This window comes from Equus asinus, chromosome 4 (assembly GCF_041296235.1).
Source record: "Equus asinus isolate D_3611 breed Donkey chromosome 4, EquAss-T2T_v2, whole genome shotgun sequence".
Lineage (NCBI taxonomy): Eukaryota > Metazoa > Chordata > Mammalia > Perissodactyla > Equidae > Equus > Equus asinus.
The window spans coordinates 51280129-51298671 of record NC_091793.1 but is presented as its reverse complement, the minus strand read 5'-3'; the positions used below and the strand labels follow the sequence as shown (position 1 = coordinate 51298671).

The 18543-nt window shown below is 39.6% G+C and overlaps 1 protein-coding gene across 9 annotated transcripts in view; it reads left to right on the top strand.

Annotated features, from left to right (window-relative positions):
* Window positions 1-17204, top strand: part of SYT1 (synaptotagmin 1) — a 521971-nt gene extending 504767 nt beyond the window's left edge. For all 9 annotated transcript variants that reach the window (XM_014841776.3, XM_014841759.3, XM_070507268.1 and 6 more), the window contains 2 exons: window positions 9908-10041; window positions 14136-17204. In XM_014841776.3, coding sequence (XP_014697262.1) covers window positions 9908-10041; window positions 14136-14342 — 341 coding nt within the window. In that variant the 3' untranslated portion in view covers window positions 14343-17204. The remainder of the gene's footprint in view (window positions 1-9907; window positions 10042-14135) is intronic.
* The last annotated feature ends 1339 nt before the right edge of the window (window positions 17205-18543 follow it).

The window sequence follows — 18543 nt, the reverse complement described above, 5'->3', positions numbered from 1 at the left end:
AACAATCTTAGCCACACAGCCCTACTTCTGGACTTTTCCATCATATAAGCCAATAAGTTACCTTTACAATTTACATCATTTTGAAATGAGTTTTCAGTCACTTGAAATTCAGAACCCTAATTGATAAAAGTATTACTTTCCTCACCCCACATTACAAGTTGAAATTTAGAGAACATTATCCAAAGAAAAAAGGATGAAAGGACTAATATCTAAGTTACTCAGAAGCTGTTACACCAGTAACAGCTAAGTTACACTAGTAGCTCAGAAGGGATTGAACAAAACAGCTGAAATGAGGCAATTTCTTATCAAGATAAGTCTTTGGTTGAAATGGAAAGGCCATGGTTACAAGGGCCCACGGTCACTGTGGTGGTTAAGAAAGAAGACAGTATAATTATGCAAAATTGTCAAAATGAAAACTGCAGGCATCTTGCATTATTTGGCTTTGAACTGCTGCTTTCTAGTTCTCGGTGTAAATACAAAAAGCCTTTAGTGGTTCCTTTGTTTCTCACACAAAAGGATCATTGCTTACAGCCAGCTGTTTTGCAATTATATTTCTATGAAGTTAGCATAATTTGACATTGGAATGCCTAAGGGAAAAAGGGGAATATGAGAGTATGGGATAGTAATGCAAGAAGCGCCCATGTTACACGTGGAGAGCCTTTTCAAAGTTCATCTTGAAGCCGGCAGTTCTGAATTCAAAACACATTTTCCTGTTGGAATATTGTTTTTATGCTATTAGATTACCACAGAAGTCCTCCAATACCAGAAAAGAAAGAGATATGTACTTTGCAATAGAGCAAAAAGAAAATGCTGCAGAGCGGAGCAAAGTTTGTCTGAATGTTCTGACTGAGAAAATCATCAGTAAAATCTTCAGGGAACATGTCACTTTTAAACCAAACTTAAGATAGGAAAAGAAAGAAAGGGCATGTCAGGCTGAAGGACAGCCAGTTCAAAGACACAGCATTTGAAATTCTCTGAGAGCAATAGTGAGTATGAGCCAGGAGTAGAGCACAGGGTTCCTGGAAATGAGACGAATGAGTCAGGATGGGGCTGTGAATGCCACAGCAGAGTCTGGGGTTTTTTAGTTGACAGCCACTAAAGGTTTTTAATGAGGGGGATGGTGTGATCAAATATAGTTTTAACAATTATAGGAAGAAAAGTTTGAATTTGAGGGTAAATTGGCAGGATGTGGTGGCTAACTGTTCATGGGAGGTAGAGAAGAAGGAATCAGAGATGGCCCACATTTTCTAACTTTTTGGTCCACGTGGCTCAAATCATGGCAAAAGAACAGGCTTAAAGGGGAGGTGATGAGCTCCGTAGGTTTCTGTCCTAAGGATAAGAGAAGAGCTGAGGTGGTTATGACCTTATGGTACAGCATATGAGATGCACTTACGTTTCTGCAAAGCTTGCCCATCGTGTCCCTATAACCGAAGGAAAACCACTCACTGAATTTTGTACTTAGGTCCAAAGTCATCTTCCAAGGTTACTCTGTATCTTTCTTTGGGATTATCTGTACATGTAGAAACTGTGTCTGTGGTACCAGTGTTGGTATTCCAGTGCCAGACTTGGCTTAACTGAGCTAGCAACAATATTGAAAGCATAGGGTTGCACTGTAGGATGTCTGAGGAAATTAGTGTGGAGAAAAATCCTACTAAATGTGTGTTAAAATAATATCAAATGCAATTAAACTCATAAAGCATTATTGTTGAGAGTCTTGGGGCAGCTGAAGGGAAAGGAGAAAAGAGAGGGGACTAGGGAGAGTTTAGTGGGAACAGTGCTGCTCAGGCTGCTCAGGCTGCTGTAATAGAACTCCAGAGGCTGGGCGGCTTAAACAACACTGACTTCTCACAGTGCTGGAGGCTGACAGTCCAAGATCATGGCACCAGCATAGTCAGGTTCTTGGTGAAGGCCCTCTCCTTAGCTTACAACTGTCTTCTCATTATATGCTCACACGGCAGACAGAAAGATCATCTCTCTCATGTCTCTTCTTATAAGGCTCCACCTCGTGACCTAATCACTTCCCAAAGACCTCACCTCGTAATACCATCACATTGGAGTTAGGATTTCAGCATATAGATTTTGGGAGGACACAAACATTTAGTCCCTAACAAGTGCCATGACAATGCCAGCTAAGGTGGTAGTGAGAATTATCTGGAAGAGAGAGAACTTCTGCGGTTTCTTTTGATTGCCATACCCAACCTCCCCATTTCCATCCCTCCCATGGACAAAGTCATCAAATCAACCAAGCCTTTGTACAGCATGGCAGATGGTAGAGAAGAAGGGTAACTGGAACAACTTGAAAATCAGGGCAAATATGTGCCCTCACCGTTCTTCCTCCGTGACAAAAAGAGAATGACGGATTCAGTGTGTCCAGGGTATTTCGGATGGAGGTGAGTGGGATGGGATGCAATGCCTGAAGGACTATGTGTAGGTGACAGCTCACTCTACCTCGAGCTAAGTACTGGAGCATCAGGGCCAGATCAGCCTGGTCGTTGGAAGAAATCCCTTCAGAAAGGAAATATATGTGAGAGGTCATCCACTCAAAATTAATGCCCGAATAGTGACAAAATGGACAAAAAATAATGGCACCAGACCACAGGCTGTCCACCCCATAAGTTATATTCAGAAGTGGGTGCCCAGCTGGCAGAGCTGTGGAACTGCCCTTCTGCCTTCAGAGTTGCTCATTAGCTGGGGGTAATCAAGGCATCACAAAAACAGTCAAATGAGGTCTATATCCTGATCCCTGAAAATGGCCAGTGAGACCAAAGCATTCATCTGGTCACCATTCTGGGACCCTCTGCACTCCTTTCATGTGGCACAGACAGTGCTTCCCAGTCTCCACTGCCTTGGTGGTAAGGTACAATGGATGACTTAGCAAATCATATCGCTGTAGCCTTAACACGATGATTTCCTATCCCTCACTGGTCGGAAAGAGTGAAGAAAGGAAAGGAGGAGTTCTAAGCCTAGGTGGAAACCGGAAGGAAGAAACCAGACTATAAGATTTTCTCACAGTAGGAAGAAATTGGCAGAAAAAGAGAGGAGCTGTAGATATTATCGCTCCCCAACAACAACAAATCTCAAAGCTAGGGCTTCCTTTTCTCTGCTTCCTCATTTTAAGCAGTCTAAGCAAAGTAGATACTTCTACATAATATGCCCAAGTGTATCAACATTTGTTGGCCTCAGTATCTGGAAAGAAAGCAAAATAAATCATAATTTTGACACACACTATCCCAGAGCCTCCGTAATAAGATTCCACTTAGAACTCTTGAGTTTAACTTTTCAGCTCTGGGTAATTTGATCTATTGACTTCAGGAGGAGAAGAAAACTGTACAGGATGTTGAATTCATTTCCCATCTCACACCTCAAGACCACCTCCCACAGGCAGTGATAAAAGAAACTCTTTCTCTTTTTTTCTCATACATGATTAAATTCTCCATTCATGAACCAGTTTCTTAGAGTGGGTATGCTTCTTTCCAGAAATAAATCTGGCATTGGGACAGCTTTGCTGACTTCTGCAGCACATGAAAAGATTTTTTTCCCATTTGCTAATGGTGGGCACACTTTGAGGCACTTTCTATATAGTAACTCAGTTTAATCTTCACAATCCTGTGAGCTAAGTATTATCATTCTCGGTACTTTAAGTTGACAGAACTATGGCACAAAATGTTAAATAACTTGTCCAAGACCACACAGCTAGTAGCACAGCCAAGATTGAAGTTAGTCTGGCTCCAGAGTCTGCACTTGTAAACACTTTACTAAATTGTTTCTCCAACATATCACAAAGAGCAGCAGGTTCAGAGTCACAAGACCCTGGTTTGAGTTCTTGAAAAACAATCAGCCTTTCTGAGCCCCAGTATCCTCACTGGGGTTGTTGTAAGGATTAAAGGAGATGATATAATTTTTGTAAATATATACAACCTGTAAATTACTCTAAAAATATAAAGCAATATTATTATACTAAACCTTGTAATGGATCTCACTTTAAAAATTATTCTCAACTAACATTTTATCCATGTTCACTAATTTTACCATGGACCCTGAAAATCTGTATGAACTATTATATTCTGATTGTGTGCTCTATGTTAAATTTTTTAAATTAAAAAGACAAACTTTTTGAAGGTTTTTGCTTTTAAGAACAGAGTAATCATTTTTAGAAGTTGGAAAGAATATCAATTTTTTCCAAAAGATCATTTTCTAGATCTATTTACATTTGACTGTCATCCTCAAACCTGGCTAGATAAACAATAGAATCCTCTCTTCAAATTCAGTTTTTTGCATTAGTTTTCTATTGTTTCCATGATAAACTACCACAAACTTAGTTTTTAAAATAGCAGCTATTTCTTATGTTATAGTTTTGTAGGTTAAAAGTCTGACATAGGTCTCACTGGGCTAAAATCAAGGTGTCAGCAGGGCTGCGTTCCTTCCTGGAGGCTCCAGGTGAGAATCCATTTCCTTGGCCTTTTCCACCTTCTAGAGGCCAACTGCATTCCTTGGCTTGTGGCCCCTGCCTCCATCTTCAAAGACAGCAATACAGCTGTTGTATGATGTCTGTCTGTGTCTCTGGCCCTTCTTCTCTCGTCACATCTCTTTCTGACCACAGCCAGGAAAGAGTCTCTGTTTGTAAGGACTCCTGTGAGTAGCTCAGGCCCCCTTGGATAGTCTAGGATAATCTTCTCATCTCAAGATCCTTCACCTTAATCACGCCTGCAAAGTCCCTTTTGCCATATAAGGGAAGATATTCACAGGTGCCAAGGAATAGGGTGTGGACATCTTTTGGGGGAGCTATTATTCTGCCTACCATAATTGTGAGTGTTGGAAACAAAAACCTCAACTTTGTATATTAGAAAGCCTTGTCAACATGTAAAAGTTAGACGGTGATTTCATTACAGTGTCCTAAAAAACCTCCAAGTCATTAACAGCTATTTCGACAGAAAGGAGATAAAGTCCAGTGAAGCTGATTTCAGATAAAAAGAAAGCCTGACAAATGGTGAGCAAAAGGTAGCAGTGCCACGGTGATAACAAAACCAAACGACAGACCTGAAAATCATCCAAAACGAGGCAATGGGTCTGCACTCATCACACCTGCAGTTTATGATTGGGAATGAAGACCCTTCTTTCTGATCCCAGTCCATCATTTTCCAGAAGTGAAGTTATAGTCATACACCATTAGAGGCTAGAGAGACATCAAAAAAGAGACCTTTCTTTCTACCAAAGTTAGAAAAACAAAAAGGCCTATCCTTTCTTTAAGATAAATGAAACAAATGAAAGAAGCAGAGTGTCCTGAGTCTTACACTTGTTTCAATGGCAACAGAGATTATCTAAATGGTGTTGAAGGAGGGTTGTTAGTATTTAGATGATGAAGAGTTCCGTGAGTGCTTCTTTTGGGGACCAGATGAAGCGATGCAGTCATAGAGATGTGGAGTCCCTGAGGACAGTAGCCAAATTTCGTAGCTTACCTATTTCCCCACACCATTTATAGGTTTACAAAAACTTAATGGATATTTGGATGTTACACATGGTGTCCAGCAGTTGTACTCAGGAAAAGCAATAGCAACATTAGTGAGCCTCATTACAGCCTATTTTATCATTTCCATTAAATTATGTACTATCATGCAATAAGCAGGACTTTTAAACCACCAAGAAAATCAAAATTGACGAAGATTTGCTTCGTGGAACAGCCCCTGAAACATAACAAATTTCATCATACAGAGTCCTACTTTGCAGGAGACGTGATCCTTACTATTAAAAAATCCATGCCCTGACTCATAGTGAGGTGGGTATATTTCCATTTAGAAGACTCAGCCATAGTTAGGGAGACAGAAACAAGGTCTAGATCCCAGAAGAAGTTACTAATGAGCTAATCAAGAGATTAGGGCCATCTACAAAGGGGTGAGAATTGAGGACAAGACTTCAGTGCAATGAAAGGACCAGAGGACACTTAGAAAATCAAGCCAATCATGGACTGGATGAAAATGGAGAAGACTAGAGAAAATGGAGAAGCAATCTAAGACTTCGGGTGGCTGAAAGATGCTCAAATGTGCTCACCTCTAGTACGTAACATATCAGGCTTAGACAGTCAAGACTTATCCAGGCACAAAAGTTGATAAAGAATAAGACCCCTAACAACCTACAGAATAAAAGAAAATATTTTCAATATATCAGATAAGGGGTTAATATCCAAAATATATAAGGAACTCATATACCTCAATACCAAAAAAGCAAATAATCCATTTAAAAAATGGGTAGGGGGTCTAAATAGATATTTTTCCAGAGAAGACGTACAAATGACCAACAGGTACACAAAAAGATACTCTACATCATTAATCATTGGGGACATGCAAATCAAAGCCATAATGAGATATCACCTCATACCTGTTAGAATGGCTATCATCAAAAAGACAAAGGATAACAAGTGCTTGCAAGGATGTGGAGAAAACAGAACCCTTTTGCACTGTTGGTAGGAATGTAAATTGGTACAGCCACTGTGGAGAAGAGTATAGAGGTTTCTCAAAAAATTAAAACTAGAAGTACCATCTGATCCAGCAATCCCACTTCTGGGTATATATACAAAGGAAATGGCATCACTATCTTTAAGAGATATCTGCATCTCCATGTTCATTGCAGAATTATTTACAATAGACAAAACATAGAAACAGTATCCATTGACAGATGAGTGGATAATGAAAATGTGGGGGGGGGGTATGTATATATGTACATGATAGAATATTATTCAGTCACAAAAAAGAAGGAAATCCTGCCATTTACAACATGGGTGGACTTTGAGGGCATTTTGCTAAGTGAAATAAGTCAGATGGAGAAACACAAATACCATATGATCTCACTTATATGTGGAATAGATTAAAAAAAGCCAAACTCATAGTGGTTGCCAGGGGCTAGGAGTGGTGAGGAAAACGAGATGCTGGTCAAAGGGCACAAACCTCTAGTTATAAGATGAATAAGTCCTGGGGATCTAACATACAGTTTGGTGACTACACTTGGCAATGCTGTCTTGCATACTCGAAAGTTGCTAAGAGAGTAGAGCTTAAATGTTCTCACCACAAAAACAAAATTGTAATTTTGAGAGGTGATGGATGTGTTGACTAACCTTATTGTGGTAATTACTTCACAATATATATGTACACCAAATCATCACACTGTACACCTTAAACTTACACAATGTTATATGTCAATTATACCTCAATAAAGCTGGGGGGGGAAGAATAAGACCTCTGAGTTTCTGCCAGCCTTGGTTATGATGAAGATGGGAATTTTGCCTGCAAAGTAAGTTGCCTTGGTACCTGTATCACAGTGAGTTTGAAAAGGCAAAGAGTAGCCTTCACAGCAGCCCCAAACCTGTTCCTCTTCCAGCCGTCTGGCCTGCCTTGTAAATATCATGAAATTACAATAAACCTCAGAATCGTTGTCAGAATTGGCAGATTCAGCTTATGAAAGTGACAGATCAGCAGTGTTACCTCTCTGACCTCACCACCTTCTTTCCTTCTTGCCTTCTTCTTCTTCTGCAAACACGTGGAAAGACATGCACTTTAGGGCCTTCATGTCTACTGTTCCTTCTCGCTGGTATGACCTTCCACTGCATTTCCAAATAAGTGGATCCTTCCTGTCATTCGGTTCTTAGCTCAGACCTGGCCTCCTCAATGAGGACTTTGCTGATCATCCTTTCTAAATTACCTTGTTCTCCCCGAGGCATTAATCACATCACATCAGAGCTCGTACTGAAATCTGAAATTATCTTGTTGGGTTTTTAATTTGCTTACTCAAATGGCAGATGCACAAGGAATTTTCTTGTCACTTACTGTGTTAAATGAATAAATAAATAGTCATCGTGCTTCTCTTGAGAAAACCTATGTCTCAGCTAGGTTGACGAAATTTCAAAGCACGAACATAGGAGCATAAACATTGATTTGTTGGTATTTAGTATTTGGGTATTTAGTCAGTGCCAAGGAGCAACTGGAGACGTGACCATCTTTGTGAAAGCACAAGGGGTTGGGATGGAGGAGCCAGGGACCTTCGTAAGCAAATGAGACCTCTAACCAAAACTCAGGATTGGCTGTGAGCAGCAAGATGGATTGTCAGTAAAAAAGGCCATTTTTTTCCCTTCATTTGCAATTATTTACAGTAGATTGTTTTTAACAGACCTACTATTTAGTTGACAGAGCTGGTTTCTCATCTCTAGGTCTGGTTTTTAAAGGTATTCTTCATTTTGATGAAAGCCTTCATTACGAGTCCCTTGATGGGATGCAGCATTAAAAACAAAAACAAAAGCAGCCTCTAAACTACACATATCCAACCAACGTGGATGCTGGGGCAGTGGGAGGAAGACAGCACTGAGGATAAGGATACCCAGATTATGAGGCCCTGAATAAGTTCCACTCATTCACTCAACAAAAAGTGAATAAAGCCAGGAACTGTTCAGTAAATTCAATTAGTGAAGATGGCAGGCAAAGTTCCTGCCCCTCAGGACTTAGGTTCTTCTGGGAGATGGGAAGAGGGAGTCAAAACAACCTTTTCTGCTGGGCAGTTCTATCTTCTACAAATACGTGGGCATTAGACTAGATTATTTGTAAAGTTTCTCCCAGCTCTACATGTTCTGAAAGAGAGGAAAGAAATTTTGGAAGGCTTAGCAGTGGTTATTTTAGGAGAGTAAACTCAGGGATGATTAAACATTTTTTCTTCTTTTGGTTTAGCCTTGCTTTCTGATATTTTTTCCATAATGAACATGCATTACATATGAAATGGAAAAATGTTTAAGAAAACAGTAGAGAGATTTTGCTGTCAGACCTGGATGTTGGTTTTAGTGACCTGAAGGTATGTCAGTCATCCATTAGTCACGAGAACTGTAAATGGGAATCGTCTGACCCCTCCAAGGACTTCTTTATTACTTCACCTTGACCTAATGAGGCTTTGGGGAAACTGCTAAGGGAATCTTTCTGCTCCTTTTCTCATCACCTCTGTGTGTACTGGCTTCTTCTCTTTTCCCTGAACCACTGAAGCTCTTCCCTCCCAGGGATGTTCAGGCACAGGTCCTGGATCTCCCTCTCTCTCTCACACGCACACACGTATACACACACACACACACACACACACACACACACGGGTGACCTCGTCTCACCCTTCGACATTCTCATCTCAGTTTAAATATTACCTCCATGAGAAGCCTGACCTGAGCAATTTAAATACAAGAATTCCATTCCTTCCTTGGACTCACCATCCCATCCCTGGTATTCTCTGTAGTATCCCTATTCTGCTCTTTTCTTCTAAACTTGTACTTTCCTATGTATTTCGTTTCTTTACAGGCCTTTCTTCTATTCCCCCACAAGTCTGAAGTTCCCTCATGAAGACAGGGGCAGCCGTTTTGTTCACTGCTGTATACCTAGGGCCTAACTAACATTGGTTGAGTAAATGATTGAATGAATAAATGAAGTGGCTCCCCATCCTCTCCCTGTCAAGAGTTTTGTTCCCATGCAGTGGTAGGCTGCAGCCAGTTCTTTGCCAGCTCGTAAGAACCAACTGTTACATTTTCAGGAATTTAGTAAGCCAGTTGTTAAACTGTTCATAGCTTGAAGTCAGCCGTGCTGAGAGTATTTATACCCTAGACCTTGGCAAATATTACATATCATGACTTTTTTTTTCCCAAAGAGCTGGTTTACCAGCATACCACTGCTCTCATCTCCTAAATCCAACTATAAATATTGAAATATCATGGCAAAAAACATAGACCATAGGTTACTTAAAATCTTTCAATAAAAAATGCTTGAAATTTAAAAAATTACTAACTATATGCTATGCAATTATTTTCCTGTTGGGAATACTTGGTCTTTTTATAAGCTAAATTGTAATCTAAAATATGTGTCTCCAATCTCCTGAAGTCTTTGTTTATGTTTTTCAGATCCTTATGTGAAGATTCATCTGATGCAGAATGGCAAGAGGCTGAAGAAGAAAAAGACAACAATTAAGAAGAACACACTTAACCCCTACTACAACGAGTCATTCAGCTTTGAAGTACCCTTTGAGCAAATCCAGGTAATGTCAAATATAATTTTGTCTTCCCATTCAATTTCATTCCTTCAGACCACACAAAGTAAAGCCAGAGACCCTGTAAATTATCAGTGCACGTCTTCATTAGAACTGCCATTGTTATTCCCATGCTCAAGCTACATCAAGAGGGAAAATGATAAAATATACAGCTCAGGATATGCTGATTCATCAGCCAACAGCAGCTGGCATTCTGTTAAGCAGAAATAAAGCAGGAAAAATAAAATCAACAGAACACCACTGCTAGCAAAAAGTACATCCACAAAGGTGAAAAGGCCAACAGAAAAAGAGCTTTCACTATTTATTGCCAGACTGTAGTATGTGATTTTCCTTATCACATCTTTATAGTAAAAAAAAAAAAAACAGAGATAAGAGAAATATTTTGGCTGATGCTAAATATGCAGCATCTTTAATCTTTCATTATTAAAAGATGATTAACAATAAAAAAAATTACGCTAAGTTGTATTTGTGATTGTTTAAATTCAGCTTCCTTTTTCTGAGTTCGAATGGATGGGTAATTTTGTAAAGATGGAACCTCAATTTGCTAGATAATTGTTATGATAGGAAGTATTCTCTTAAAAGATCTTGTGGTTAACATGTTCAAAATAGGATGCTACATATAGCCACTATCTTTGTGGCTCAAGATCATATGATCTTATTATTTAGTAATTTTTAAACATATTTAGGTTTTCTCACCTCATATCCATAGTTAGACTATTGAAATCCAAAGTTTACATCCAGTAATTATGGGCTATTTCTTGCTAATCTTTAATGGATATCAGAGAGTCAAATTGCTTAAAACAACACTATTTTTACTTTTTATGAAATAATTGATGTGGATCTATCTTTCCAGTAATATAAAAGTTTGCCTATAACTTGAAGGAGAAAAGGAGGTTAGGCATCAAAACTACAACAGGGAGCCTTCTAAAAGTCCAGAATATCAGAAGTTGGCAAATATTCTTCAGTTGCATATTTTTACTTTTAATCTGTTCTTAGAATATAATATCTTATGAATGAATCACACCTTATTCCATGAGGAAAGCTAATATGATATCTATATTTATTTTGTGCCAAGGCCCAAATTAAGCACTTTACGTGCATAATCTCATTTAATCCTTACAATAACTTTATGAGAGACGTACCATTATTATCCCAATTTTATATATAAGGAAACTGAGCCTTAGAATTTCCTCACATATAAAATAGGAATAAGAACAGAATCCATGCCAAAGTGAGATTGCACATAAAAATGAGCTTGCAACAGTGCTGAGCACATGGGCACACTCAATAAATGGTTCCCATCATCGTTATTATTCACAATGCTAACGTCATCTCTTTTTCAAATTAACATTTTATTAGAAAATGGATCTAACAATAAGATTAAAGTGATATATAAATCAGCCCTGTCCAAGACAACTCTCTGTAATGATGGAAATGTTTTATCATCTGTGCTGTCCAACATGGTAGCCCCCAGCCACAGATGGGTAACGAGCACCTCAGTCACTAGTGTAATCAAGGAATTTTATTTAATTGTAGTTGATTTAATTTAAACAGCTACATGTGGCTAGTAGCAACTGCATTGTATAAGGCAGTTTTTTAAAAATCACCAATAATCGCACTATCCTCACATCAGTTAACGCTTTTTATATAACCTTTCTCATATATATTTTCTCATGGTAGCAAATTGTACATACTTATTCACTTTCAATAACTGTTGTGTGAGTAAACAACATTGCAGAGGACGGATTCCCTGTCCCCGCTCACTTGTTCACTAGCCGGAATCACTGAGTGCCCTGCTTTGGACCCACTGGCAAACCCCCAAGTCATCCAATTTTCTCCTACAATTTATTTTGCAGTATTTGTTCAGTGAACTCTTTTGAGTTCTAAGACCTTATTCGTGTGGAAACTAACACCTCCTGGAGTTTTGTTTTTTAATTCCACGAAACAATATAAGGCGTGGCATTGAGATGGAAAGTCCTTTTCTAAACCTTCTCCTTTGAGCTACAGTTCTATACTTTTTTAAAAAAAATAAATGTCCCTTTCAACTATAAATTGTAGCAAATGCAAACATATTGAAAATGAAGTGCACAAGAAAAAAGATATATGCCGGGTTTCTAGAGCAGCATTTTTGAGGAGATAACATTCTGTCAGGACAGAGAGAATCTGAGCCCGAGAGAGGGGCCATCAGGCACGGCAATAATGAGCATGTCTTTGAACGCATAGCTCCTTCTCTGCTTCTTGAGTCAATTTGTTCTTTTCTTTTTTCTTTTTTTTTCCCCCCCAGAAGGCTGCTTTCCTATTTCCCTAGGGAAAATAATTGAGCATTTTACATGCTATAAGAAGGGTTTCGGTTTCCTTTATCCTGAGGTTATAAGATTATCTGTCTGTCTTTCTATCTGTCTTTATCCCTATGAAATATTATAAGAGAAGCAAAATATGCTGATTTCCAAAAGCACATGGAAATGTTGTACTCTCCTCACCAAAAATGTATAGATAAACTACATTATGCAGCTGGAAAAATTAATTCAAGGCCTTCATAAGGATATTTCGAATGCTACTAATCAATGCATTCCTAACTAGAATAAGCAAAACTCACTCCAATCATTCACTCCAAACTCTGAAAACCCTTGTGATCTTTGTGCATAATGCCCCTATTGGCCCTGGCCCCCAGTCCCTGCGATACGACTGCATCCTGATGGATTTGCTTGGGAAAAGTTCTCAGAACAAAGGTGATCCTGTTCTTGGCTCCAAATACCATCCAGCAGATAGGTAATTCCCCTGGTGATGGACTCAGTCCAAGGCTGCACAAGGGAAGATGGCAGGTGGCCTCCTTTATTGCCAATGTGTTGCATTTTGCATTCTGAGTTCCACTTTCAGAAGTGATCATTTTCTCTGATCTGGAGCTGTACGTGGGTATCCCCTCTCAGCACACTGGCACAATGACGCAGTCCTCAGAGTACAAAGTCCACGAAAGGCCAGAACTCAGTGGAAACTTCATCTGGCCCTGGCCACCATCATTACATTTTTCTGCTCCTCTTAACTCTGGCCACCAAATGTTAAGCATTCTACTTTATTCTAAACTCTTCCTTTTCTTTGCCCTGTTTCCAGATTGGAGCCAGCGCATATTTTGACTAAGCAATCTTGTTATTTATGAAGCAGAACTAAAATGTGCTTTTAAAAACTGTTTCTTTCATATCATAATGGTATGGGTTTGCTTTAGTCAATTCAGTCAGTTCAAAAGAGTAAGTTATTAAATAAACCCTCAAAACCTAGTGGAATCACTGAAGTAAATTTTGTGTGGCCTGAAAGGTTATTTCCATTTGACATCAGTGACAGATGCACAGTAGTTACTTAATAAATGTTTATTGAGAAAATGTATGAATGAGAAAATTATCTTTAGATAGTTGCTAACTTTTAAAGACTTTCACTCTATGTCACATTTTATACCCACAATAATCATGGGATTAGCTGAAATTTCATATTAGTTTTATGTAAAATGCTGTCTCTTCCCCCATGAAATGACATTGTAGCCCATGGTTGCTTTGGGAATTGTAGCTAAAAGAAGAATGGTCTGAGTACTAATGCCAGAAATTTTGCTGATGAGACAATTGAAACAAATGAATTGAAATATGAACACAGGTTGACATGGACAGCATGGCATGGTGGCTCACAGAGTGGACTCTGGAAGCCAAAGCACTCATTCCTCATGTGACCTGAGGCAGGTTAACTTCCTCTGAGCTCCAGCATCTTATCTGTATAATGGCATCATTAATAGAATCTATCATGAGGGATCACCGAGTAGTTCACACAAAAGACTTACAGTAGTGCCAAAAATGTAATAAAAATTAATGTTTATTGACTATTTAGAAGGTGCTGAAGAAGATGATGATGGTGATGATGGTGGAGTCATGGCAAAATAGGGATTGGACTCAGGTTTTCATGTCGAAGTCCTTTTCAGCCTTATCCTGGGTTTTGGAGACTGGTTCTTCTTATTTCCAACTGCTTAGATCTCAAGGAAGCTTTGTAATAGGCCTCTATCTCCAGAGCTGGATGATTAATGTTTATTTTTTGTCCTCTTTCAGAAAGTGCAAGTGGTGGTTACTGTTTTGGACTATGACAAGATTGGCAAGAACGATGCCATCGGCAAAGTCTTTGTGGGCTACAATAGCACCGGGGCGGAGCTGCGACATTGGTCAGACATGCTGGCCAACCCCAGGCGACCCATTGCCCAGTGGCACACTCTACAGGTAGAGGAGGAAGTTGATGCCATGCTGGCAGTCAAGAAGTAAAGGAGAGAAGAAGCCTTTCTGCATTTGCCCACATAGTGCTCTTTAGCCAGTATCTGTAAATACCTCAGTGATATGGGTCCTTGCGTTTTTCCAGCCATGCATTCTAACACAATTCAGTGGTACTTCAAATCCTGTTTTAATTTGCACAAATTTAAATGTAGAGAGCCCCTAAGCCCTTCATCATACCAGTGCCCTCCAAATCTACTCTTCTTTTAAGCAATATGATGTGTAGATAGAGCATGACTGAAATTATTTACTGTATCACATCGTTGTATATACCAGTATGCTAAAGATTTATTTCTAGTTTGTGTATTTGTATGTTGTAAGCGTTTCCTAATCTGTGTATATCTAGATGTTTTTAATAAGATGTTCTATTTTAAACTATGTAAATTGACTGAGATATAGGAGAGCTGATAATATATTATATGGTAAATATAGTATCGTCTGCATTCCAGCAAAAATATCAACTTGTAAGGCACTAGTACAGTGAAACTGACATCTTAAAGGACAACTTAAACCCGAGCTTTCTATTGAATCAAATTGAGTACCAAGATACAATTACACCACGTATTTGGTGGGTGAATCCACTTTTATAGAATTGCTTCACAGGCAAATTAACACGATCTGAGCAGCATCCAGGCTGACCTCCAGGAAGCATAGCCACAAACCAGAATAGCATCTGTCTGTACATATCTACAAAGCTGAAACCAGGGCTTCACGCTTACATTCGAGGAAGCAACTGAACAGGAGTCAATGATTTCATATTACAGCATGTAGAGTAACAACATGATGGTGTTCCCTGTGTGTGAGTGTGTGTGTGTGCACGTGTGTGTGTGTGCATTTGTTTAGGGATTGGGGTGGGCGGGAAGAAGCTGAGGCGAGAAGTCAGCATTTCTGAAATATTGCCTGACTATTTAAAAAGACTATTATCACCTTTATACAAAATGTGCATCCTGTGAATTCTGTTCCAGATTTCACACCTAGAATAATTCTAAAAGGTTTGCACAGTAGACTTTGTAACAAAATATTTTATTACACAAACCAGATTAGAAGGAATGCAGAATATTTTTAACACAGCAATCTGCGCTTATTACACAAAATCACTTTGTGGTAAACAGACAGTATTGTAATCCCATCAAAAGATGAAAAAATAAACAATTAGCCATATAGTTCTGAATGCACTTCAATTAAGCCAAAACAGACAGCTAGTGATCTTTTTATATGCTCTTTTTACTTAAATAAGTTTTAATTTGTCCTTTAAAAAAAGGTGAAACAAAACCAAGAACAAGTTCTAGAAAACTGAAGCAACCTCTTATGTAGACTAGATGCTTGATTTAGGAGGACTTTTTAAATGTTTTCAATGTTATTACGTAGTAAATGGCACTATTATGACGCTACTAGTCATTCCATAAGAGTCTTAAAGGACTGCTCTGTGTAACACTGTGACTGCCGTGTGTGCTTAGACACTTAGTTTCCTCAGTGGATAGCACTCAATTTATTCCGTAGTGATATTGTAACAATACTGCCATTCCCTTCTATTGCACTGCCCACGGTGTGTGTAGCACAAACAGTTCTCATGACAAAGGACCAATTCAGAACTGAAAAGCTATGCATAGGACAAGAAAGACACATAGAATGGGGTGGAACACAGCATTTGTCAAGCACTGTGCAATAGTCCATATTTCTCCCCATTATGGTAGACAGCCACTTTGTGGAAGGGCAGCCTGTTATCTCACACTGCAACTAGTCTTTTCTCCCACTCACTTCCGTGACTCATTTTAACTCCTAGGCCACAGATAGTAGTGATGCTCTGAAGTGAAAGTTTATGTTCACAAATACCAAAACAAAATGGAGGAAAACTAAGGCTTAGCCTCATGTTCAGACTTTAGGATATCATGCCACGTTTTTCAAAAACTCAAAGAGAATTCGAAAAAGGGCTAATGGGAGGCTTTAGACGTGGGGTTGGCTGTTCCTGATAAGACTAGAATTCCTGTCATTAGTTTCCTCATCAAAGAAGAGGCAAGGCCGCTGGCCTTTCAGCCCAGCCATAGCAAACTCTTTAGAACTGGGACAGACACAAAGGACAAAAGGAGAATAGCATCACCCTCTTCTGTGGATGGTCCATACTTTTTAAAAAACATAGATAATAGAAAACACACATGTCATGATGTGAGATTAAATACCAGTTTGAATAGAAGATTCAAGCAAGAATCTTTCCGGTTTAAACGACCAAACCCTACCAAAGAGAGGGAGTTGATTGACTGTAAAAAATTCCTTAAATACCAGAAACTGACATTTAATTTCACTGTATTCAACTTTAAGTTGCTCACACTGAAAAACACTTTAAAACAAGCAGGTTCGAGCTGCTGAATACACATTATTTCTCGCATTAAAGTACTACTAATGCATTCTCTTGCAACACTGCCAGACATGGGATATTGTCACCAGAGAATTAGGGGGTACTACGCCATCCTTCATAAGTCAGTGACCAAACCTGCTTTAAGACCAAGATTATCTTCAGATAAGCCACATGAAACTTTCTGACAAAGCTGTGTAAAGTATTAGCATCTGATGCTCTAGAAAGATCCTAGTTGCCTTTGTGTATATTTACTGCCTGCTTGAGTGTTTCTATGTGTGGGTTTTCTCTGTATCTTGTAGAAATGTTGGGGTGTTTTCTTCTGCCATATGGCTCGTGGCCCACGAGCCAACTACTTTAGCTGTATTTTACCTTCGTTTTTGATGAGGTGGTTTAAATTTTGTTTCACTTTGTGTAGTGAATTCCGTAGTAGTTTTCTGATTGTTGTTAAAAATGAATTAACATATTACACAGATATTCAATAAAAATGTTTTATTTCCTGTTGATGTTGCTGCCTTTCGACTCTTTTTCTTACCTGACTCTGGTGCTGTCAGTGGCCTGTTGACTTTGGGGGTCTGCTGGAAGCAGGGGCAGCTACACAAAAGCGGGCCCTGACCGCCGGCCTCTGAGTCACGTCTAGGAATACAGAATGGCTGAAGGAAAATTAGCGCCCAGAGAGCATCGGCCATTACTGCCCAGTATTCCTGGGCAGTGTCGTTCTCAGCATGTGTCTGTTCCCATCCATGATTAATTCGTCTGGCACACTCTCAGGCTTTCCTCTGTGCCCACAATGTGTCCTCCAGGATACTGACTCTAGAACCTAAGCCACACAGACTCCCCAGAATGGGACCGAAAACAAGATTTTTTAAACCCCGTTTTCAGAGGACAGCATGGCACATTAAATCCCCTGCCTACTGCAATTACTAGGTGAAACAAGTAAATAACTTTCCTCCACTAAATTAAACATTTATCAGGCACTTACTATGTACTATGTTTTTACTGAATGCTGGAGATAAAACAAATGATATAATAAGGTACACATGGTCCCTAGAAGCCCACAGTCTCAGACAGACGTCAAAATGCACTATGAGAATAACTATGACATGCACCTTGAGCCCTGAGAACTCTCACGAGATCAACCACCGTAGACACCATGATCCCCCTTGCGCATCAAGGCACTCAGCCTGCAGCTGTTGAAAGCCTCTCCTGCTGACAGCTCACAGCTGTGTTCCTCTGCCCGCTACTGAGGAAGCTGCCTCACCCAAGGCCATCCTCCCTGGAGCAGCCCACTCTGAGGCCGTTCCAGAGACCAGGCAGGATTTCTCTGAAGCGCTATCTCGGTTTCACAGCCCGGAGGGTTAGTTGGGAATACTTTTGAAACTGCGCCACGGCAGTTCCCTTCTCCGCCTGTTGCAATGGTTTTCCTCACTGCCTGCCCGCTGTTGTCCCCAAGAGCACTGCCCAGTAAAACTCCTTCATCTCCGAATCTGTATCCTGGGGAGCCCAGCCTATAACACATTCTTTGGGGGAGGAGATATCAAGAAAAGTTTTCTGGAGAAGATGACACCAGAGGGAAGTCCTAAGGGAATGGCTGGGAATTATCCAAGGCAGCCACTGGGGAGACTGTGGCCAAGTTTATCTTATTTAACAAAGCTTAAAGTTCACCTGTGATAAGGTCTTTGATGGCTCGCTACATCATACTCCCTTCAGTCAGCTTTTATTAGTTACTGACAAATAAGGATGGGATCTTAGCCAAAACCGCCTAGACAGCCAGGGGAAAGACCACTTGATTGCTGTACCCTCTGAGGAAACAATTGGCAGAGTTCTAAATGTAAGTTAAGAAAA